General features: G+C 37.9%; 1 protein-coding gene across 1 annotated transcript in view; it reads right to left on the bottom strand.

Annotated features, from left to right (window-relative positions):
- The window catches only part of LOC121303499 (BMP/retinoic acid-inducible neural-specific protein 1-like), a 107,663-nt gene that overhangs the window by 35,944 nt on the left and 45,221 nt on the right, over nt 1-26,498 (bottom strand). Inside the window, 3 exon segments of the mRNA XM_041234218.1 lie at nt 1,051-1,156; nt 10,426-10,595; nt 18,657-18,847. Coding sequence (XP_041090152.1) covers nt 1,051-1,156; nt 10,426-10,595; nt 18,657-18,847 — 467 coding nt within the window.

Here is a 26,498-nt window from a genome sequence, read left to right as displayed (position 1 = left end):
GGCAAGTAGAAAAGCCATTCTTTGTGTGCATTTCCAAAGTAAGATAATGACCATCAATTGCGACACTTGTGAGTTTGTTAATAGAAGCTGCCTCATCAGCTGCCAGTCTAAAACAACCTCTTTTTTTTCTTATTATCAGTGTTTTTGTAGCACTTGAAAAATAAAATTGCTTTAAAAAGCATTTGCGCTTTCTGCACTCCCAACCATCCTGACAGCTTGCATTCCTATAGCAAATTTAAACACAATCTTTGGAAAATATGACAGCGGAAATGAAAAAAAAAAGTGTTTTGATTTATAACAGAGTAGTACTCAAAGCAGAATATGTTTTATACATTTTACTGACCCTAAATGTAGTGCTTTTGAATAAGAGACACTGCTGAATCACAAGACACCTGTGTTTAAAATATTCAGGTCTTATCATAAACCCTTCTTTGAATTGCAAATTAGTTTAAATGTCACTGTTAAATGATAATGGTAATAACTATGAGAAACTGCCCCTGTACCATTCTCATTTAGATTAGTAGAACAGTATGATGTATGACAGCGCAGTCTACTTAAGACATTCTACTCTACCTGGGTGGAGAATCGCAAACAAGCTTTCCAAGTATTAACCCCTGAACGACCACAATGACACAATCAGGTTTACGTTTCCCACTTTACACAACGACACTTTTATACTGCCTTGTTTAGGTTATCAGATAAGAACTGCAGACCATTCTTTGAAAGCTAATGTGGAAGACAAAGCAAGGATTTCTTAGATAATGTAACTCGCCGTCTCAGTTCTTATAGATGTCATTAGCTGACAAATCTGCCTGGAAAAGATCATGAAATCCATTTCTAGTAGAACATTACCAGGCGTTTACCAGAACATTACCTTAAATTAACTTCATTAACTTAACAAATAAGTAAAAGAGTCAGTCCTGGCTGCCTTTGAGACAGTGTTATGGCAGGTGTTTCTGCTTTATTTTGAACAGTAAATGCAATATGAAATGGACTGCCACAAGACAGTGCTCAAGCCCCCTAGCATATGCAATGTATTCCAGTGCTCACCTTGTAAATGAAGCTTGCTCTCAGGGCTTTGCAGGAGCACTGAACTCACCGAGTCCAGGTTATCATAGCTGCTGCAACCCAGGGGTCCTGTCCGAGTCTCTGTTACCTGCAATAGATCAATGACAGAAGATGAGACACACCAGAGAACAACATCAGGGTTTAACCTATCTACAATCATCAATAGATCAATGAGAGGAGAACAACGTCAGGGTTTAATCTATTACAACCATGTTTGGGGGGGTCTGAATAAATACTGGATTAAATATTGAGACATATTAATGAAACATAGCCCGCTGGTAAGTAGTCTGAAGCCCCTGACAAATGTAAACAGACAGTATTTATTTGAACACATTTATCAAGTGCAAGCCAGCTGTTCTCAGTATTATAAAACAATGTTGTACCGTATATATCTCAAGAGGTCTACTGAAGAAGCAATTAATATAAAAGACAGGACATGTTGCACACCCAGGTCTTCAGACTACAGTGAACTGCAATACAAACACTCAGACCTTTAGAACAGCTGGGATGTTTGAGTATTTTTTTAAAGAAACTGTCTGCAGCAGGCATGTAAAATCCAGCATACATTTTCAGCAATTTAGAACGAAGTGCACAAACCCGATAAATGAGGTTCGGTGTCTTCCAAGCAGACCTGGGCTAAATTACAACTGATTAATTATGGTTCAATTACACACCTTCCCAAGCTTAGTCATTCACAATCCCATGTAGTATTTTACATTGAGCACACATTCTTCTCATATTTTCAACCACTTCTAGTGACTCCATTTGTTTGAAAAAACTATGTTTAAGGTTTCTAGTTTTCAGGTTTTATTTTTTATCATGTGCTGTCCCTTGAAACATATTTTGAGCCGATTCGCTTTCTTAGTCAAACACTAATTACCAAAGGAAGTTGTTTCTTTTTACCCTCATATCTTGACTGAGTTAAAAAATGACGTGCATTCATCTCACCTGATTCTATTTGAACCTGCATTTCATTCTGGCTATAGTCGCCGTATTCAGCTTATTCATTTCCACTGCGCTAGTTTCTAATAGTGCGTCACTAATTTAAACAATCTGGTATTCAGTTATGGCTTAACTATGAATTAAGGTTTAAAGGGAGGGAGCAAGATGGAAAATAAAAACCTTTGAACATATACTATGTTTCTGTATTTGTGCTTGTGATTATTGTTTGGTACAATAAACATGTTAATGCATGTAGCTATTTCTGTTCCTTTTTAATATAACTGTAATTCGAATCGCAACATTGTAACTGATTGGAATTTAACGCAATAGCATTGCAACTGCAATCTCAGCAAACAATTCTGCTCTAATTGTAATTCTAATTATAACTGACCAAGGCCTGCTTCCCAGCTTATAGCGATCATTAAGTAATGATCTGAGTAAGACCTTGAGGAGCAGAACTGTGCACTCCTGGTTTAGAAGAACTAAGGAGGTACAAAAGTCACCTGACTTGTTTAAATAAACACCAGGGGAAGGTATGCCTATGGAATCCCTATATAAAAGCTGCATCTCCCTGCTTCTCTCCCTAACCCTTTACTTCCCCACCGACATATTCTTAGCTTGAGTTAATGTAAGTTATGGAGATTTTTCAAGTGCAGCGCAATGTATCAAAAGATTTAAAACAACAGTTTGTTCCTCCTTCAATTTCCATCACATATAATAGGTTACACACCAACAACTCCAGCAACAAAAAGCAAAAATATGCTGCATTCACATTCATTTGACTTAAGTCAAAATTATATAATGATCCATCACTATTAAATACCCTACAGTGTTGAATTTAGAAATACTACAAGAAACGTAATAAATTCAATGACAAACATTTCGACTAGAAGGCTTTTCCAGTCTAAATGTTTCCCATTGAATTTATGATGTTTCTTGTAGTATTTTAAAAACTGTATTCTTTTTTACACTTATTTTAGATTAATACCACTGTTATGTCTGAAATAGGTAAAAAAAAAGTGTGGGTTTAGTAACAAGGACAGGGGCTTTGATAAGAGTGAATCTGGCTTATTTACCCAGGAGAGCCGTGAGCTTGCTGAATCTCGTTTCTCAATCAGATGAGCTGAATCATCTCATCTGTGCCACGTGCTTCATTAACTCTAGCCCGTCTTGTCTGCTTCAATAGAACTGGAGCCTGTTCTTTCACAACAATCAGTATGACAAGTAAAACAGCTGATGTTCTGACCTATGATTTTCTCAGGACAATAAAGTCAGGCAGATAAAAATCACACAAAGCGATGTACTCTTTAAACGTCTGTTTCTTCATGAGCCTTGTTAACTAGCTGTGTGACAAAACTGCTGCTGGTTGGCGCAGTGTGTTTTCAGGGAGAAGTGGGCTCAGCTCGGCAGGGGTAAAAAAGGAGCCTTTTACAATGATAATGTTTGGAATAAATGAACAGCCTTCAATCTCCTGAATCACAAATATAAACCAAAGAGTTATTGTTTGACTGAAGTTTGTGAAGATTATCTGCACCTTGTAGTACTCTTGTTCATGTTGCAGCAAACCTTCTGAAAACACAAGCCCTTGGTAGCCTAGTGGCAGCTACAACAATTGCATTAGTTTTACTGCTGTCAATGTCAGCACAACCTGCAACCCTTTTTCAAGTGGCTTTCTAAATAAAAAATGTGCAAGGCATTTGGACAAAAAAGCTTTGAGAATCTAGCCCAGCATGTCATTATCTTGTTTCCTTCAAAATATTACCCAGTTGAATAACATACACAGATTGCACTGTTTATAAGCAGTGGTTTTCAAAAGAGCAATCTGCCAGGTGCCCTTAGTAATCCAAGTGGTCTGCTGTCATGTAATGAATTATATCCTACACTGCTAGCTGTATACAAAACCCAGTCTTAAAATAAAGGATTACAGGCTGGAAAAGATTTAGTACATCAGATTATTAAAATATACTTTGGAGTGAAAGAAATGCACAGTGGGAGGTCTTTCCTCATTCTGTACTAAGAAAAAAGGGAGGATTTGGATTAATTCAACACTAAGCATCTCCACAATCTCCAAGGTCTCAATTATCAGTGTCTTTTCCCCATTGAAGCCCAGTGTTAGGGTTATATACATACAGTGCAGAAAAACAGTTTGTGAACCCCAGTGATAATTATGGAAATTCCATAGTTTGACCATGATTCTTGAATCAAAACTTTTCCTAAATATCCAATAGGGTTTATATTAACCAACTCCATGTCCTTTGAAACAAATCGATATATGAATTAGACAAACAATGAATAAGATTCAGGGTATGTGGAAAAAGTAAGCGAACCCCTGGTTTTATCAGCTCAATTAAGGAGATAAAGGGGACTTTGTGAGTTTAGTCTTCACCATACAGGTGTGTTGAAACACATCATGCCACGATCAAAAGAATTCTCTGAGGACCTCAGACAAACAGTTGCAAAACCATTTCTAAGGATTTGGGGCTCCACCAATCCACTATCAGACAGACAGACTACAAATGGAGAAAGTTCAAGACCACAGTCACTCTACCCATTGCAACCGCAGTTTCTTGTGTTTTGCTGAAAGAAGTGGAACTCTGTTAGGTCGTCGGCTGCCATATCCCATTCGTGTCAAGGTACGATGAGTTGTGCATTCTTTTATGTGTCTTGCGGCATCAATGTTGTACTGGACTGTCAGTTGACTAACTGCAGCCAGTCTGCTGCTCTGCACAATTCGTGTCAGCCTCCTTTGGCGTCTTTCATCAATGAGCCATTTTTGACCACTGGTCTGCCATTGGCTGGATGTCCTTTGGGTGGTGGACCATTGTTGATACACACGGGATACTGTTGAGCATGAAAAACCCAGCAGCGTTGCAGTTCTTGACACACTACCATACCCCGTTCAAAAGCACTTAAATCTTTTGTCTTGCCCATTTCACAATCAATGTCTCAATTGTGTCAAGGCTTAAAAATCCTTCTTTAACCTGTCTCCCCTTCATCTACACTGATTGAAGTGGATTTAACAGGTTATATCAATAAGAGATCATAGCTTTCACCTGAATTCACCTTGTCAGTCTTTCATGGAAAGAGCAGGTGTTCCAAATGTTTTGTACACTCTATATATATATATATATATCATATTTTAGAGAAGTGAGTGGAGCTCAGGGCTTGTGCAAAGCAGGTACCGGTCAAATCGGCCCAAACTACACACATTTCATTTATTTTCTTTTTGCCTGTGTAACAGGGTTGAGGTTGGAATGAACTGGCAACTCTGCACACCATAAGCGAGCGTTTAAACACTATGCAAAAAAGCCATTTAGCCATAAAAAAGAACTTGTATATAGAAAGTTTACTTTTCTTAAGGTGAGAAGATGGGTAGCAGAAGAGGCACATTACAATGCTGTTATTATTATAACTCACTCTATACTACCTTTTTTAATGCAGTCTATTAAGCATTGATATAATGTTACCAGCTTTTAACAAAAAGCACAACTGGCTGTCATAGAAACTACTGTTATTAAATTAATAAGCAACGTTCTGTGCAATGAACTTTTACAGACAGAATGTGGCAAATAACATCTGCAAACTACAATTCCAACTGTTAAATAGCAATATAAATCTGCAACAAAGTTACATTTTACAGTAAATGTAAATCTGAAGATAAAAATACAAACCTTCAAATTTAATAAAGCACAAGAACAAAAACAAGGAGTGTATAAATCAATCCCAATGTGCTCATGCTGGTTTGTTTGAGAGTTTTGGGGAGGGTTTTCTTTATTAAAACTGTTCAGGTTTTGCTCCCCCAGCATTGGGAAGTTGTATCAATCCAAGTTCACAAGTTCTAAGCTTCACAAGCTTTCACAGAAACAAATATCCTAACAAGGAAACATGCATTGAATGAATGATAAGGGTGACAATTAATAGACAGACATGTACAACATGACAAAAATTCATGGTTACTTTTACTGTCCTTTACAGGTCTTTCACAACCATAACAAAGGAACAGATATACCCCTGATACACCTTCAGGCACGCCCCCTTTGGTAGCAAGTGCAGTCACGTATACAGTGCAATTAGTAATGCGGCGATTTCTAGTATTGTGGCTTCACCCCCTTTCTGTATGGCCGACTTCCGACTGACCCTGGAATGAACTGTCAAACCATCCAGTCCAGGGAACACTGTTTCTGTTATACTGTGCCCTGACAGGTCGCGAGGGAGATTGTTGACTCAGATTCATTCATTCTCTTATCACAGCACACAATCAAAGAGAGCTAATATCTTTGAAATGGGTTCATGTTTATCATTGATTATCAATGAGGAACGAGTGGCCATTATACAATCAATTGTCTTTCTCTGGTAGAAATCCCTTAATGGTTCAGAAAAGTGTTTAGAGCCATTATTCTGTTTGTACAGACATGCCTGCCTATGAATGTGCTATTCAGATAAATAGCCCCATTGGGCAAACATTATGGGACTAAAAATATATAATTTCTAGTGTGTCTGCCATTTGTCTTCATGGTAATCTCATTTATTTGAATAATGTGTTGGGCACAGGAAGATACAGAATGGGATCTGGTCATTTTGAATTTCAAACTTGAAAGTGATTAAAAACAATAGATCTCAGAAAGTCTTTGTTGTACAGCAGCCCTGGCCAGGAGACAGCAACATCTGCTAAAGAGGAGGGTTAATACACTCACCAACTTTGGGTACAAAAGAACAAAAAGAAATACCAAAAAAATGAATCACTTATGATAACAGTACAAAGTAACCATGGCCTGAATAAGTCCTTGTGAAACATGAGTAAGATCCTGCCCTTATTACCAGCTCTCTGTCAAAGTTGGTTCTGCTGTCTGACGAAAACAGAGACACCGCTTTTATATATTACAGAATAGATGTCAGTGGTGTTTGACAGGCAGATTAAGGGCAATTTTACATAACAGTAGACCAGGTATGTCGGGTATACTATTATGTAGAAACGTGTAACATTACTGCCGGGCGGTGATGCTGCCCTTTCTGAATGCATATCCAGGCATCTGCTGTATGTTGGGTTTATGCCAACAACCCCTGTAAAGAACAACCAGACCCTTCTCTCTGTTCCATGAGCTGAAGGCTTGAACTTGCGTTGCCTGCTGACTGACACTCTCAGGGACTGGATGGATGACAGGGGCAGCCAACGGGAAGGTGTGGAATCAGACTGCAAAGTCATTTGTCAAGTAGCGGACCTGGAATAGCTAAAGATGATGATGATGATGATGCACACATGTAGCAGGGCGGTAGGAAAGCCCTGCTGTTTGATTGTATTGTTTTGTTTATTTTATAACAGGGTCTCCCCCTCCGCCCCTGTGTTATTTTGTGTTGGTTTATTTATTATTTATATACGTAAATGATGGCGAAAGCCATGTGGTTTGTTTATGATTTATGTATTTGTATATATGACGCCGTGGCCGTGCGTTTTTGTTTTGTTATTATTTTGTATGTTTTGCAGCGTGGAGGGGAAGCCCCATCTACATTAAAAACCCGTGCAGAAGGTGGCCATCTCCCGAATCAAGTGATTAATTTGTTGCTAATGGGGAGATGGTCACCTGCATAAATGCCTGCAGCTCTCTGCACTTGGGGGTGGGTGTACAGAGGAGAGCGAGTGAGAGGAGATTTAAAACGAAACTAAAACTCAGATGTGCCGTGAAAGCTACTGCCCAGCCAGACCTGAGTGTTTTGTGTTCAAGATTTATTTTTGTTTGAACCTTTATTTTATTTCGCTCTGTGAGCAAGTGGTTTAAATAGTTTCTTTATTTTTGTGTTATTTAATAAACAGCGCACGCTGCGCCTGTGATCTGCAGTACCTGCCTGTCTGTGTTTGTTCCGCCTTCTGGCCTGATGTCACTGCAACGCCATTTCCTGCCACAACAGGATATAACATTTAGGATACCTAGGGGTCTACCCTCAAATTGGATTTTGATGTAAGTTAATATGTTGTGTGTATGGTCTCTTACTGTATAAGAGATGCCATTTTGTGCAGTTTGTGCCCGAGGCAACATACACAAAGTATGAATTTACTATAAATCACAAAAGCAAGATTGTACTCAGGGATTTCAATTTTTTTTTTGTTGTGTAGAATGTTGGTAAGTGTTATATTCAAGGGTTTACATCTGTATACAGGATTAGATGTACTTGATTTTTTATAAATGCTTACTGTTTAGTTGATTTCACATAGGTGATTTATAAAGTAAATCTGGTTTATGAGTTTAATATAATTTTTAGTACTAAAGACTATTTACAAAGTGTTTTTTTTCTTAATTCCATTTTCAATCATTAAATAATTTGGATATTCAAAATCAAATAGTATAGAAAGACAGTATAGAAATACTAAAATAAACAATTTTTTACTCAGTAACCTTCTCTTTGCGGCACTCCCTCAATGGATGTAAGAAATACATCCATAGGAAATACCACAAAAACCAAATGTGATGTTTCCTGCATCCACTGGGGGCAGTGTTGCAGTGGAACAGGCTAATGGTTCCACTCTGGTGTGCAGGCTGTACTTAGAGATCATGTTTGAAAGCTGTGTTCAGGCCACAGGGGTGCTTTCAGCTTTTTAAAAAGTCATTAGGATGTGATGACTGAAACAGAAAATGATATACTAATTAATTCAAGACTAGAAGAAGAAGAATAATGATGAGATTTCATACCTATACCAAGTTGCTGAAAATTAAAAATTTTTAAACACGTGTTTGGCTGCACACTTATAGAGCCTGTAGGAATAACATTTAAGCAACCTGTTTGGTGCCAAACAAAACATCTGAGATAAGAAAAGCACACTGGATGAGTTATAATACTATGAAGGTAACATAAATGCTGGAATAAATTATCCCTTGGTCATATGAGTTGTAATATAACATTGTATGCACCTAGATTAAAAATGATGTCACTGTATGAAAAAAAAAACATATTCTGCAAAATACCAGGACAAAAGCGCTGGTGGCGGAAGAAGATGATGTTTCTAAGACTAGGATTAATCTTCCAGAATGACAACGCAGCAAAACATACGCCAAGAGATGGCGAGCCCACATAACTCCTGAAAACTGTAGCCCACCAAGAAGAAAAACTGCTGCAGAGATTCAGACAACAAGAAGCATTGCTGCCTTGGGTTTAACCGCAAAAAAATGAACATCTCTTTATTGTGATTAACTGTATTAGTTTGCTGCAACCTTTTCTGCTCCGTAATGCTGGGGGCTTTAGAATGGAGAATCAGTTTGATAAATATAGTCAGGTCTGTGCTACATTCATTTATTGAGTGCTTCTGGGGATTGGTTCTAGCGCATTTGTGCTGCTCATTTCCTTGAATCTATTTCAGACTAAAAGCAAAATGTGCTGAAGTGTCTTGGGAGGCATTGCAGAAGAGCTGGGATATGAGAAACTTTCACAGGCCATACAAAGCCACTACTTCAGTTCCTATATTGGACTGAATAATGTTTATGACTGCATCAATTTGTAAATCCTAAAGCTATTTCAATTGGAGATGTTTACATTGTAATATGGTATAATACCATTTTTTACTACAGAAGTTATACACCAGAATAATGCAGAACGGCATTAGCAGGCACTATCTTACAGTATCCTTCACGAGTTAACCGGAACACAGTACAAAATAAATAAATAAATAAATACAAACAAAAAGTATAAGTATAAACTGCTTTCCCTATGCCAGTGATCGACACAAAGCTGTGCCCACGGGCCGATTTGCACTTGCAATACCAGAGTATGGTGCTCATGACAGCAGCTGTTATAATCTGGAACACTGCTATGCTGATGTACTGGGAGGGGAACAAAACCCATTACAGTATGTTCTAAATCCATCACATCTGTATTTAAATGTCATTTTATTTCAGACTTTGGAATAAGTAGCAGTTAAATATTATAGGAGAAATGATCATAACCTTGACCTTGTGACAAATACAAGTATGTGGTCAGGCTTTTAGGGCAGGCTTACAGCACTGTTAGCAACAATGAACAGAGCAAGAAATGTAAAGTGTTTTTTATAGCATAAAAAAGAACAGACACACACAAAAAATAACTAGTTAACCATGCATCTCCTGCTCCTACAGAGCATTGAAAAATTAAAAAGTAAAAATACAATGACTGTTAAAGTGATTCTGCTTAGTCTTTTACTAGCAAAGCACTGAGTACTTTATGGGCTGACTCTGAGATCAATTGTACCGTACAAGACATAGTGCATTACATCAGAAACAAGTCAGTGAGGAAATATGCTGTCTAGGCTTCCTTTCTGAGGAGCTGAATCAACAGCCATGTCATTTTAGATTTCATTCCATTGCACTTGATTTTCCACTGCCAAGAGCTCAATCTAAAAATGGTACACTGATCCGCCAGTCAGAATTACTAAGAAAGTAAATTGAAAAGAACCTTGATGGCGTTGGATGAAATCTGAATCTCATGTAGCCGTCTCATCGTCCCGTCTCGGTCTATGAAGTAGGACGATGCCAGCTGGTGAAGGGCCTCCACGCTCTGCGTTGCATTCACCATCTTTCTGTCCAGTTTGCTCTTGTCCATATACATGGTCAGCGCCTCCTCACCTAGGAAAAGTAAAAACACATTTATAATCCTGTGTTTGTACTTATCAGCCCATAGCCAGTCAGACGAGTAACTGAGGCATTCTCACACAGATAAGACAATATGTGAGGAAAATGCGACACTATGTGAGTAAATATAGACACTATGGGTCCTATTTAGCAACGTTCGCAAACCCCTAAGGCAATTGCAAAACACTTTTGCGAACAGTTAGCGTACCAGAAGCAGGCACAAGTGTGGCAAACAGACTTTGCTCACCTATGTCATTTAGCAACCATGTTTTAGCGCCCACTCGGCAAGTCGGCATTAGTGCTGGACATGGGCTGGAATTTAGGGGAGTGTCCTCATTTACATACAAATGTAGTTTAGAAAACCATCAACAATGTTAATATTTGTGTTTCAGTTGATATGTGAAAACCAGGTCTAAACTGTGTGCAAATTACGCAAAGAGAGAGAAAGAGAAATATGGAGTGCGCAATGGATTCATGTGATACTTTGTACTGTGATTTTGCAACAATTGTAAGTTGCCCTTAATAGGGCATCTGCTAAAAAAAAAAAAAAATCATTTCTATGTGGTCAGACAAAAAGAGGAGGTGGGGACATCCCCAAATGTTTAGTCATCAAGCCACCTGTCTTTTCTGAGCCTATCTGACACACAATGTATGTAGCAATTTCACTTCAGACAAACAACCACTGACATCTGCCAACTGCTTCAGGCTGACCTGGAAGGAGACACGCGGCAAGCACATTGTTTGCTTGTAGCACTAAAGTACACGCACCAACACAGAACAGGCACCGCTATGTAAATCGTAAGTGGACCTATTCTGTCAATGTGCAAGTAGTGTGTGATCTGTGATGTCAACAACTACATCACAAAATGTGTATGCAAACTATCGCTGCTCAACTTATGACTTGGTAAAGCTTGCTAATTCGCAGGTGGCAGCTGCGTTTCAGAGGTATGACAGTCTGAGAAGTTGGCCGATCTAGGACAATGGGTATCCACTGAAGCGGTGGCTACTGACACCCACTGCTCAACCCCACGACCCCTGTCGAACATAGGTATAACCGTACCTTCAAATGTGCCCATACTGCAATTGAACGGACAGTTGAAATCCTCAAAATGTGATTCCGATGCTTGGATGTCTCTGGGGGACACTACAGTACACCAGTTTGCACATAGGCCCACCCATATCTGCTCCTATGTGAATGCCAAGTTTAAGTACGCGCCATGAAAGCGAGTGTTTAAGTTTAGGTCTAATGGACTATTTTTTTCAATGCCACAGACTTTAGCCAATCAAAGTAGCAATTGTGATGAGATTTTTGGGTCAGCCCTTCCTATACCACAACAAATCATGTGCAAGCCACGTTTGATTGACAGCTTGCAAGGCAGTTGCCGCAGATCTGTTGAAAGTCTGTTGGAAAGTCAAACGTTTATTTTAATGTGCATTTTTAAAGCAAGTTAGTAGTAGTGAAGCGGTCAGCATGGCAAAATAAATATGCACACACTTTTAAGAGTTTAGTAAAAAGCCTCGAGTCAACAGGATTAAGACAGCTGGCCGAATGCTGACAAATAGCTTAAAACTGCTGTCCTCAAAAGAGATACGTGCGATTTTCTGGAGTGTCATGACTATGTAACTGCAAGCCCCCGGTGCTTTAGCCTGTGTAAGGTGGAATGGAGATACTAACTATTCAATGGTAAGTAAATGACTGACTTTCATTGTATTTAGTAATTGCTTAAAATGTAATACTGTGTTCTCGCTGGTTTGGTGACTCTGTCTGTTTGACTATTTAAAGTACATTCACTGCTAATATATGTAAGTACATTTATTTTCTGTCTACTTAAAATATTGTAAATGGTTTACATGAGCGATATAGTGGTTGGGAGTGTTCCGTCTATAGACAGTTTTCTGTCTTAAAAATATTTTGGGAACTGAAAAATGAGTGTGTTTGGAATGTGTACTGAAGCAATGGCAGGCACTGGCAAATCGACAGCTGATTTCGGAAGCAAAAAATAAAAGTTGCTTTCAGCTTTTTGCAATTTACCCTGAAAAAATTGGCATTTTATTTCCCTCACAGTATTTTACACTGTGAATTCACACTTATCAGCATCGTGCTTTGGTTACTAGGGCAACGTGGTCAAACATATACTGACTGCACGATTGGTGTTCGAATCATACTGCAATGGCTTAACGAGTCAGTGGCATGTATGATGGTACAATTTATTAATAATCTGAAGGTGTCTGTGGTCTTAAAACTTCATAATTATTTCTACATAGTATTAGAAATGTAAAGAAATGCAAAAACTTGTATGTATAATTTTGTAAATTGCATACTCCTTTTTATTAGCATTTCAACATAATTTTAAAAGGTTTACAAAACTTAAAATGTTGCTGAATTTGCCACTCAAGGCTGCTTTTTTAAAAAAAGAATCTACTTTTGTCTGCTTGTTACCTTTTTTGCAGCCAAAGCAATATCTTTATTTAGCTGTAACTGAGAAAATGCAGTGACAACGAAAGCAGCCATATTTAACTAGAAACAAGGTATTCTCAGACAGCTAAGATTTTAGTTGTGGTTTGAAGGCAGCTGGAGATTAGCATTATTTTTGCTTGACAGATGCCCTTATGCAGGGTGACTTTCAGAGGTAACAAGTTATGACAATATAGCTAAGAGATTACTACACAGCTAAGAAAAAAAGAAATATAGATTTGTTTGGAGATTTTTTTTGTTGTTTGTTGCACTTTTTGTCAAATGAAATGTTTTTTTGCAGTTATTGTGCACAGTGTGTTTGTTTCTGTAGGTTGTATGCATGCATATGTGCTTTCTATTTGTAGCGTGTACGTGCAACTGCTGTTATAAACTGCAAAAAAAATATTCGCCTTGTTTCACCAGCACCATACATTTTCAGTCTTGGCTACTTTGCTCTGCTCAAACCCCGGGGAGATATTTGATGTATTCAGAATTTTAATTGATTTAAATTATGATTGCCTGTCCACCTGAAGCTGGGGCCCACCCAAATTTCCATTCCTAGCTACCCCCCTGCAGTACACTGCTCAGAAGGTTAACAATATCATCCTGGCTTCTTGTGTTTTACACAACATAGCTCTCCGTAATGGATGTTGAATTTAGAGGAAAGATTACATTGTTTGGGGCTAGCAGATGCTGAACTTGAAGCCCCAGTGTTGGAAGTTGCAGGTGCTGCAAGTGCCAGGCAGATCAGACAAAGCCTTACAGACAGGGATTCACATAACTGGTACAGACTTAGTTATTGTTATTTAAGACAAAAATGCGTACTATCAGTATACATTTTTTATAGGAAAGGATTTATAATAAACGCAGCGATGGCGTTCACGGTTTGAAGGGGAGTTATACATCCCTAACTTAAGAAAAACTCCTGATTCTGCATTTTCCACCCCTCCCCGTCACTCACTCAGCAAGGAAACATGTCATTTTGTTTATAGATCACTTTTTACATTTTGTATTCCCCCCCCCCCCCCCGGTGCTAAAAAACAAAAAAAAACATGTAGCCTTCCTTGAGGGGCTCATCATCCCCTTCCCTTGGGCTGCTTTTCTCTTCCTTCTTTTTTTGGGGGGTTTCAATACCCTCTGTTCGCTATTGCAGATGAATCCTTATTGGTTGTAACCTTACTCCCCCACTGTGCTTTGATTGGCTGGGCGCATGATTCGCTATTTGATGTGCGTTAGCCCATGCTTGTGACCCAGCTTCTAAATCACGTTTACATGCACATATTTGCTAAATAGGGCCCTATGTGAGCAAAATGTGTGTTGTGCAAGTAAAATGAAACATTACCTTGAAGAACTGAGTTATTGAAATAAATACCGTACATACTTGAGTGCTAACTTATGGGGTATGCGTTAACTACAGCTCTACAGTTTACTTGTAATGTTACATTGAACTACTGTACAAAAACTTGGTCTTACAACAAAAACAACAATTATTATCATTTGCTTCATTCACCAAACTGTGAAGGAAATAAACAGAAACAGTACATAGTGCAAAGACAAGCATGCACATAGTATATATTTATAAAGAAACAATAATATTGCATTCCTTATTGATTGCCTTGCTATAGAAATATAAATCATCCCAACACTCTCCAAATACAGAATATTGTATTTATTGTATAGACTGAATTCAGGTGACAGAGGTACACTGGTAGGTTAGGTTGAGTGGGAATAAGGCTGCTACCCACCTGATGTGATACAGCAAGCGGGACTGTGCAGCGATGCGACAAAATGAATAGTATCTATACTTTTGATAACTATCTTTCACACCACTGGCATCGCGACAGGTGACGCGGGAGCAGCACCAGGACAGCACTGGAGCGACGCAAAATAAATAGGATTGAATCCTGTTTTCTGTGATTTGTCAGGTGTCAGCTGGGGCATTGAGCAATCAGATAACAGCTTCAATACACGCAGTCCACAGGTCAGTGAAGCAATTTCAAAAATGATGGAAAAAAAAAAAATCTTACTTGCTGTATACAAATACCCAGAGCTTTACGACAAAGGTCATCACAATTACAAAGATTCCAGAGTCCATCAGAATCAATTTCGAAGGAAGTGGGTATTCCAGATGTGTACGATTTATTGCCATATGTGTTGAAATACCGTTAGAGAAGACACTCATAATTTCCACATCATGTTGATGAATATTTACCATCCTTGATCATATTTTTGTCAGTAGCAATTTTTGTTGTACAACTGTACAGCAGTTTTCAAACCTGTTGCATCACATCTGGGTTGCTTCTGGTGTGTATGGTCCTGTTGCTGCAAAAGTTTGTGTCGCCCAATTATGAAATCGCATTGCGTCTGGTGTGTGGCAGCCTTAAGAAGAGCAGAAGAACAAGAATCCAGTCGCTTATTCACCAGCCAGAAACACGCATTGTAAGTGAATGGATTTATTATTATTTTCTATTATTGAAAACCTGATTATTGAATGCAGGCTACAATTACCTGTAGCTGTCCCAGTATTTCTATGATCCATTCTCTAGCTACTACATGCAGTATATTCACAATTGACAGCTGAGACGCTGGGAACCAAGTACAAGAAACCTGGTAACATGCCAGCTCAAGCTGTGCAGCAAAATCGCAATGTGTATCTTTACATTAAATTTAAACATAATGCGTAAATTAAACACACAGTACGCAGCTTATCTGTAGCTGTGCTCACACAAGTTTGCAGGTCTTCCATAATATATTATTGACACAGTACATGGACACTCTTAAGTAAATAAGAGCCTTCTGCTTAACTATGTTAGTTCTTTACATTCCTTTCCTTGCCCTTTTCAACCAGGCTGTATTTCTCATTTATATCTTTAACAAATGATCATTTGAACCACTATAATCCTGCCTGCTGGATACAATGCAACAATCGGGTTAAATCACTCAACCAAGCTTCTTTACAGTACTTACTTAGTGCACTCTGCACTCTTGCCCCAAGCTAAAGTCATTCCCAAGACTCCAAGCCTCATTGGGCAAGGCTGTGAGGAGTGTTCAAAGTAGGTGAGATCATGCGGCCACTTTACTGTACCATCTGACTAATCTGCTGGGTTTAATTTTTTTTCTTTTCTTCAATTATACATCTATCAATCAATGGTGTGCAACATATTTTACAGGTATACTGGTTCATTACTTCAAGAGCCATTGATTATACCAAATCACATGAATATTTATGACGATTAATTACTGTCACCTTGTATTAAATTACTAGGCAATCTACATTGATGTACTGTAACACACAGACAGACAGAACGATATCAATAAAAAGACTTCCATGGAAGGTGCAATGATGCCAGCTGGCTTGCTTGGAACCAGCAATAATTGTAGATTCACACTTAAGGCTTAATCTACAATGGTGAATATTCATTTAAACAAACCAAGGAATGCTCTCTTTCCATCAGACACATCCACATTTATATAACCTGTATTTTATATATAGCTTCAGATGTAATTGAATACTTTCTTACTGTTGTACGATGTTTGCTATCATTGTAAGTGGCTCTGGGTTCTGAGATATTGTCATTTTTCTTCACCTGGCTTTGAGCTGCTTGGAGGAGAATCCTACGTGTTGAGTGAACAAACCACATGACAATGTAATCTGTGGAACAGATGGGGCTGGACCCCTTGATCTCAAATTCTACTGCATTGCAAATTCTTTGTTAAGAGAACAAAGAGAGTGATTCCTTTTTAGAAATGAAAATTCATGGTTTAATAGAACATGCTTTTCTCTCAAAACTGGACATGTGAAACCTGCACGACAAGCAAGATGTATAGTTATTTCATTTTTAATTACCCCTTTAATACATAGTGGTATAGAAAGGGTTGACACAACAATGAATCTGATCCAGGTTTAATAAAACCAAGTCACTTTATAGGTAAATGTAACACTGGTACTTCAATACATACCATTCATCTTCCCCTGACACAAACACTCGCCTATGACAGCACATTAAAATCCTGGCTTAATTCCATATATCTCATCCCCTGGACTCCATGGACAGTTACACATGTTCATTGCCCTGAATCCAAAACCAACAGAAACACAGCCATAAGAACAGCATATCGTGTGTACAGCCAAAATGATTGATCGATCCACGGTATCAACATACTTCAGAGTGCAGAGCATGGGTCACAGCATTGTAAAATAGTTTCCTCTAACGTATCATCCTTAGGGGCACAGACTGGACAGAATAAGGTGAAGAACCATTTTTCTTTTTTTACTTTAAATGGACGGGCTCTGAATCACTGCTTTTCTGTGTGGGTTTCAGGTGGCTATTATCCCGTAGTTAGTGGACCAAGTTGCACTCTGTTGTCAGGTAATAATACATGCTTTTCTTTTAACGTCAGCGTACTTCTGTGTGAACTTTCAAATAATGTCTTCAAACCAAATTCAGAAATCTGCACATGCTGAGGTTTCTGTTTTAAATATATACCTATATATATATATATATATATATATATATATATATATATATATATATATATATATATATATATATATATATATATATATAAGCATACATGAGCGTATTAAGTTTAAACATCTTGCAGGCAGTATATGTTGCAGCTTATTAAATAATCCTCTCATTCGGAGCCAGCTGCCACTGTTTGTTCCCCCCCAACATGGTTGACGATTCCTTGACAGCATTATCTGAAAAGTACCCTCTGGTACCCAATGATATCAACCTTGGCTGGTTTAAGGGTTATATTATACAATATTGTGTCTACTAATTGTAAGTATGCATTTAACAAGAGGAAGATGGCACTTTCAGAAAGCTTTTGTGTTTTCCTTTATGTTTTTCTTCACCATTTGTGATGTTTTACATATTTATAGGAGGCTGTGTGGTCCAGTGGTTAAAGAAATAGTCTTGTAACTAGCAGGTTCCCGATTCAAATCCTAGCTGAGCCACTGACTTATTGTGTGACCCTGAGCAAGTCACTTAACCTCCTTGTGCTCTGTCTTGGGGTGAGACATTGTTGTAAGTGACTCTGCAGCTGATGCATAGTTCAAACACCCTAGTCTCGTATCTTGTAAAGCGCTTTTTGATGTTGGTCCACTATGAAAGGTGCTATATAAAAATAAAGATTATTATTGTTATGTTTAGTGTTTTCTGCAATTTACCCTGCTTTTCACAGGTCTATACAATGCATTTATTGTTCTTTTCACAAGTCTATACAATGCATTTATTGTGGTTTTTACAGGTCTATACAATGCATTTATTGTGGTTTTCACAGGTCTATAAATGCATTTATTGTGGTTTTCTAACAGGGTTTTTACAATGTTTAGAAGAGCACTACATTTTCATAATATTTTATTTCTAGGTTTAATATCCTATTGTATGAGTTCCCCACATTCTCCGTTGTTTTTTAAGGTAGAGGACACATTTTTAGATCAAGGCGGTCTTTAGTAATGGATTGCACACAGTATTGTGGCCGATCTAGAATATGTATAGCCTGTGCTTGGTGGGACAGTATAACGCTGGAGAACTGTATCGTACCGTTCAGTTTCTGAAGTGGGAGTGAGCTCAGTGCACTTAGATAGTTACCTCCAAGCGTGGCCGATATCAGTATATGGGTCCCGTACTTCTTGATGATGGTGTCGATGAACTGCTGCGTGGAGGGCCTCCTTCCCAGCAGCCGAATGCTCTTTTGGAACTCTGGCATTAAAGGGGCAGGATTGCGGAGTAAATCCCTCCTTTCAATGGCAGTGTTCCTCACCTTCCAACGGGCAAACTCTCTGTAGGGAGAGAAGGAAAACCAAAAGCAATAAGAAGAGGAACTCCCATCAGGTTTCACTTCCGATGATGCTGCACAATAAAAGTGACACTTTAATGAAGATAGATTTAAGATAAGCTGTGCTTTCAAGAGCCACATGGTAATGGCCAGAAGTATGAAACCACAGTGATGGATGGTTACAAACCAGCCCTTGACAGGGTCACAATTACACAATTGGTGGTACAGGGAGAGATTGGTCTACAATTCCGAGGGAACATTTCTGGTGGCAAGATACTGTATTGAATAAAAAATTAAATTTCAGTAGGAGAACGGATAGACCAGGATATGAAAAAAAAACATTCTGTGCGTTCTGTGCAAAAAGCCAGCGCATTCATTCATACATTTAATAATAATAATAATAATAATAATAATAATAATAATAATAATAATAATAATCTTTATTTTTATATAGTGCCTTTCATAGTGGATCACCATCACAAAGCTCTTTACAAGGATGGGGCTAGAGTGTGTGAACCATGCATCAGCTGCAATTACTTACAAGAACCTCTCACCCGAAAGACGGAGCACAAGGAGGTTAAGTGACTTGCAAAGAGATCACGTAATGAGTCAGTGGCTGAGCAGGGATTTGAACTGGGTACCTCCTGGTTACAAGCCCATTTCTTTAACCACTAGACTTCACCACCTCTTATAAGACAGCTCGTAGGACATTTGATTACTGGGCATGGATAGCCATGTAATTGCATTGTAATAACCAGGTAATTAATAGTTCCCTCTCTTACTTGGTAACTACTGTGCAATTATATGGAAATGGTCTTGTGAACAACATTTAGTTACCTGCTGTAATTTCATGGTAACACCACAACCCATGGTTCTTACTACGTAAGAATAGGCAACATTGTAGTTACCCAGTTAATATGATGTTATTACATATTTATGCATGCCTGTAATCTACCAAATGTTTAATGACAAAATTAATGCAAGACCCAATCTCGGTCAACCAGGTTTCAAATACAAGCCAACTAAGACTTGAAGATATGCAGAAATGACCCAAAGCACTGAAACCTCCAACACTGAACAATACACTGGGGCATATGCATTCTAATTTTTTTGTCCATTCATTGTATATAAATCACCACTCTTGTGCCTGTGGCTTAAATGTATGTAGCTAAAGATAAGAAATGTTGGCTTTTCTGTACAAAAAAAGGATTATCACAAAGTAGAAATAAAAATGGAATCTGACCTCTGTAGTACACACCTGTGGTGCTTTCAGTTCATGAAGTTGTTCCAAACAACTCTTAGATTCCATTTAGCAATGAAACACCTGGTTAGACTCTGGACAGTTTGTTCCAGCCATGTCCTTAATTTTTCAATCAAAGTCCTAGACTGGAATGGCTTGAAGGAGCCATAAGTGAGTAGTTCTGGCTTACACTGCCCACTGAATTATAATCAAAATCCTAGAACAATCAAAAGCCTCTTTCCAATATGAGTTCCTATCCTGACTGGACACTAAGCCAAAAAGCAGAATGGTTTTAGCTTGTGGGCTCTCAATTCTGAGCTTACATATAAAAAGCAATTCATTTCAATGATATACAAAATCATAAAAACTATAGTCCCTTTAAGAAACAAGCTTTCCCGACTGGTTCCTTTATCACGTGAACTTCCAAAAGGCTGGCTGGTTTTTATTTTGTACAGCTGTCATACAAAACAGGTGAATCCATCATCCAGAGACTTTTTTTTATTATTAATGGGTTGTGTATATCTTAATTATTGTACTTCAAAAGGAACAGGAACACATGTACACTAAGCAAATTGCTTTTTGTTCTATTTTCTAACAACAAACCTGAAGGTACACTTCAGCATATAATGAGGCATATTAAGGCTGTGCATGAAAGGCATTAACTAAGGCATGGTGGCAGGTGGATGGTTTGGCAGGTGTTTGTTTTTCTCTTGGTTCACAGTTCTCCTCTGAGGTTTCACATTGGATTCAGTTTCCTCACAGAGTAAATTGCTTCAAAGCCAATTGAATTGGGTTGTAACCTTTCCTGTACCTGTTTCTGATGTTTCCACACATACTGAGTGCTTCTGAGGTGTGATACCCCAATGCTGCAGTTGACTCTACACAAGCTTTAAGCTCAATTCATTGCAGGCATGCTAACGGGGGTCCTATCTTTTCTCATTCAAAACTGTCAAGATATTGTGACCTCAAATATAAAACATGGCAACTGTATTAGACGTTACTGAATAATACATGATGACATAAGACATCTAAAATACAACAAATAGTTTATACTACTGCATGGGAACACCCCATGTGCTGCATCCACACTTTCTTACCATTAAATTCACCAAATAAAGTTACCAAATTAGATTAACTTGTACACCAAGTAGTCTTAAAATTGTAATTGGCGTTTTTTTTATTTTTTTTATTCAGAACAAAGATGACGATTTAAAGAAAATAATCTTCAGATTCAAGCCTGTAGTCTGATTGCAGTTCGAACCACTAGAGTTAATCTGACCTACTGCACAGAAACAGATTGAATCTATCCTGTTGTTTATCAAAATGCATGCTGCTAGATACAAAGAGGAGCGCTGATTGCCTTGCTTAGCACTCCTTTAAAAAAAAATCCCAGCTTCACCACCTAAAGCCAAACTGAGGTAACTCATTACATAGAAAGCTAAACGTCACCTGCCCTGTAAACATACAAGAGGAAAAACCACTTTGGTTATAAAACTGCTCTAGTATCAATCATGGAAATCAAAGCAAGAACGCCTCAAACCGTTTTCTTCGACTGTGAGAGTGGGATGCTATATGTAAAAATCAGCTAGCCACATCAAAATTGCCACTTTGGGTTTTAAACCTCGCCTATTACTTCAAGAAGATTGGAACTTCAGTCAGCAAGCCATCAAGACAGTGTTTCCCCAACCATGCATTGTGTTGCTGACTTACTTTCTCTGATTTTATTTGGCATGTCATCAAGGAAGAATACAGAATTCAACATTTGTCATCCTTGAGCATGAACGCCTGGGAGAAATGGAATGCATTCACACTTTATGGCACTGTAATATTAATCTGTTAGCTGTTTCCATCTAAGCATAAAAAAAAAAGATCCATGTCTACATCTCTATCTATCTAATCTAAATCTATAGGGGCCAATGCACTCTAGAGTGATTCTCACTTTCAGTTGATGGTTTGTGTTCAGCTCTGGTTGGTGCTGATTGAAAATTTGTTTGACCTACTTTCTTTATCCTGCTCATGTTCCAAAGAATACAAACAAACAAAACAAAAAAAAAAATCCACAGATTGATGGACAGCATGCGAGAAGAAAATCACATCCAAAAAACTATCCAGCAGCAGAGTTTCACCAAGCAAACTGAATCAAAACATTACAGCAGGTCAGCCAGTATCTTTGTCATAAGGAGTTAGGAGTCTTTTCAGAAGCAGCCCAGAGGCAGACTCTATGGCACATAATGAGACTGATACAGGACACACATAATAGGGCACTAAACACAAATATAAAGCATCCTTTAATTTGCTGACCAATGCACTGACTTTAATTGCAAAGTCCCTGTTAAACTGTAAACAAAGTGATCTATCTATCTATGAAGTGTGCTTCTGTAACACGGGAACAGCCTGTACAGTTTCTTGGCAGCTGCAGCAGGCTGAGTTCTGAGTTCTCCCCACACAGCCGGCTGAACTGGGGGTGCTGTGTTTCATCAATTAGAAAGGCTAACTGCCAGCATGAAAAACAATGGGCCTGATTCACCAAGCCATGTGGGCATGCAGAAATGGATTCCCTAAACGTTTATTTTCTGTACACAGCCATTCAGTTTAGCACATCTAATGATATTATGCTGTGTAAAGAGCATATATAACATTGCTTAAGTGGTGTAAAGATACATTTAAAATGATGGAAGCCTGGACTGTTCATTTTAAATTTTAAACTGTCGTCATGTCCAAACATTTTGAATCCTACAGAATTAACTAATTTTGCTTCATAAAGTCGAACGAAACCTGCAGAATAATATAATATTAACATATTTAATTGATTTGCTCTTTGTAGTTTTCCATATACTTAACAAAAAAAAACACTGAAAAATCTGACATTTAGAAATCTAACATGAAATATACTTTTGCAATGTTATTTTGTAGTTTCTTTTTATTACATGATGCTAAATAAAAGATCTAGATTATGTTCATATAGCTTTTTCTCAATCTTAAAATTCTAGGTGATGCAAAACTTTTGACCATAGTTGTATAGGACCCTGAAGATAATCTGGGTTAACCCTATGTTGAATACTTCAAAACTAAAACAGTAAACCTAATCAAAAATCAAAGTATTCAAGCCCGTCTTACTGTTAACACTTTAAAGGCTGTAAAAAAAAAACATTGTCTGGAGAACTTGTCCAGTATATTGGACGAAGTGCAGCAAAGGATTACAGATCACAATGTACATGTTCTCATTCCTTATAAATGCATCAGACATGGTGTCAAACTGGATCTTAGTATCACAATTAATGGAGTTATAACTAGAATTATTTATCAATATAAAACAATATATTTTATTTTGAATGGTAGTTCCCAAAGTACAATCTTCATTTTGTGATTTACAAAATGTTAATGTCGTGTGTCTGGCCCAAGTACTGCATGAGTATTTTCAGAGCGTTTCTTCCAGGACGTTAATTTTACTAAACTTGAACCAAACAATAAAGTAACATAATCCAAGTTATTTTAAGAAATAAAAAAACTGCAGTGCACTGAGATGTAGTCCTACTACATTATCTGTTTGTGTCATACAGAACTCAGTCCTAATCAACTAAAGCTAGCACACACACAGGCCAAATGCGGTTGTGAGTTCACCTTTTGCTCTTAATACGGTTTGTGTACACACACAGTTCAGCAACCACACTAGTTAGTCCCTTTCAGAGCAAGTATCGAGTGTGGTTGTTAATTCAGTTTGGTTATAGTGTTTCCACCTCTGATTTACAAAAAAAACGGGACAGTAGTCATTTCGTACAAAAAAAAAAAAAAAAAAAAAAACATATACTTTGATGACATTTAATGTCCCGGGAAGTCTTACAATCCAGGCAAAACCAGAACGGGTGTCAACCCTAGTTAGTTAATGCGCACTAACTCTGTGTGTGTGTGCGCATGTGTTACAACCGCACTAACACAACCTCAGTTGGTGATCAGTGGATTTCTGCACAACTAATGATGTCATTGTTTATCAGACATTTGTGTGTGATAAACATGGTTAAAAATATATATAGGTGGTTGATGAGCCAAGTTGATTTTGTAATATTGATGAATAGCAAAGTCATAACAATGGTAAATAATGCATACATATAATTTTTAATTTTTTTATTTAATCAATCAGAGTACAGTTGCTTAATGTTGTTGAAAGAAAAAAAAAATGTATTTTTGGTTTTGCAACTTAAATAAAACAATATGGGACTATTCGTATTCACAAACGCCACAGGTGTGACCGGACGTCTCCTCTGTGTGTTTCGGCACTCCAAGAAAGGTCTCAGTAAATGACAAAGACGCATATAGGACTCCTTAGACATGCGCACATTTTTATCCAGTCATTTGGAAACCACTCTGGTCGGAGTATCGCCCAAATGTTTCGATCTACCACCATGGTCCTGCAGATCGTTGCCAGTGCAGAAAAAGCAAAATGGCGTCTCTGCTGGTTTTGTAGAAAACAGCATAGCTGTGCTTGAGGAGCTCTCAATCGATTACCTACAGCACTTCCAAAAGCACAAACAAAAACACAGCCTCCAATTTTGTCACACAAAACCTTGTGATCGGCATGTAATGATGGCCCGAGTTCAGTGGTTTGTTTAAGCAGGGAGTGCACTCACTTCAGTAATGAATTTGTGTGTGTACAACAAACAACGCAATGAGCGCTGTAGTGTGTGTGTACGTAACCTAAGTGTCTTCTAGACTAATAAGGATCTTTTTTGAAAAGGCAATTCCAGCTGATACTGTGTCTGTTTTTGGCTTCTAATGAATGCCTTCAATTTATCTAACAGCGCCTCTTCATTTTAAATTTAACAAATTTCATGTCTCTGTCCATAAAATAAGTTTTTAAATAGTACTAAATAAAATAAGTAAATAAATAAAACAAACAAACAAACAACTACAGTGATAAAGATAGCTGATATTGACGTCACAGGCAGCATTCAAGTGTAAATATTGCACACAGTGTCATTTTCTTTGCTACTTTTAAAAACGTCGCGATTTTCAATTCTTTCAAGCTAAGGAAGCAGGTATCAGTCATACTGGCCGCTTTCCTACTGCTGATTCTGGGTGCCGGTATCTCCGCCCCACCAGCTCAGCTGGTCACGAACTGAAGTCCGCCCCACTCGATCACTGTGCGCCTTCAGCTCAGCTGATCACAAACTGAAATTGGCAGCACCTGTTGCATCATGTGAGTGACTTCTTAAAGTATTTTGAAAGCCCCTGTAAAATAAATGCTGAAAAAAGCAACTCAGTAACTGTATGTACACTAAATATATACAAGGTAGTCAAATAGAGCAGTGTAAAAAGCAGACAATAAAAAAGCACTTTAAATTAAACATGCAATTCCACTACATGTGCTGCAGATATCTGAGCAATCCACTTTAATTACTCAACAGCAGTGTGCAGGTTGTCAGGACAATACTGCCAACCTTGGAAGCAACACTGCAAAATACAAGGCGCAATTCCAGCTCTCACAAATACAAATCCATACAGAACCCTACAAATTACGATATCCTGTTCCAACTGTGCTGACTACACACAAACTACTAGACTCTCTACTGAGTAATTACAAATCTGATGATGCAAAATAGAAGCCCGCTAGATCTGGAAGCTGATTTGCTGTTCGCACTCGTTTTCTAATAATTACTAAGAATTCTATCCTTTTTTCATATCTGCAGCAGTTTTTCCCTAGTGGATGATTCATTGGTTTCTGTTATTCTAGGGACTTCACTAATGCAGTCCATTTAGTGACTGTTTATTAGTTTAAAGGAATAGTTTCTACCTTCTCATTTTACATAATATCATTTCTTTAGATGTTCAAAATCTGATTATGTGTGTTTTTAATCATGATTGTATTACCGTGTAAGGGTAATATTTAATATCACTGTAATATTTAAATGCATGTTATTGTGTTTATGATTGTGTTTGTTATTCTACTGGCGATAGAGCCATGGTTTATGTATCGTGCATGCTGTTGAGCAATTGTATTTGACCTATGACAGTGTATTGCTGTATTTAGATTAGGATGCTTCCCCTAATGAAGTTGCAATAGCTATACATGTGAGACAAGGGTTTTGTTTAGCCATATGTTCAGTAATCTTCCAAGAGAAGGGGTAATGTTAAGTCTACTGGTAATAATTAGGGACTAGAGAATAATAATGACAATGATAATAACGAGTAAACAATGGTTGTGTTTGTAAACGATGACGGCATTCATACAGGTTAAACAAATATGTATAAAGGAGAATAAACATGTTTAAAGTAGAATATATGAATGTTTATTGTAAATAGGATGAATGTTAAATAGAATTTATGGAATAATTAATCCTGGTAGGAATAATTGGAGCTGGGGATATGATATAGGTGGTCAGTCATGAGCTTGTCTTATGAATTTCAGTCATTGTATGTA

The sequence above is a fragment of the Polyodon spathula genome, chromosome 33 (assembly GCF_017654505.1).
Source record: "Polyodon spathula isolate WHYD16114869_AA chromosome 33, ASM1765450v1, whole genome shotgun sequence".
NCBI classification, from domain to species: Eukaryota; Metazoa; Chordata; class Actinopteri; order Acipenseriformes; family Polyodontidae; genus Polyodon; species Polyodon spathula.
Note: the sequence above shows the minus strand (reverse complement) of the source record. Positions and strands in the feature narration are given on the sequence as shown.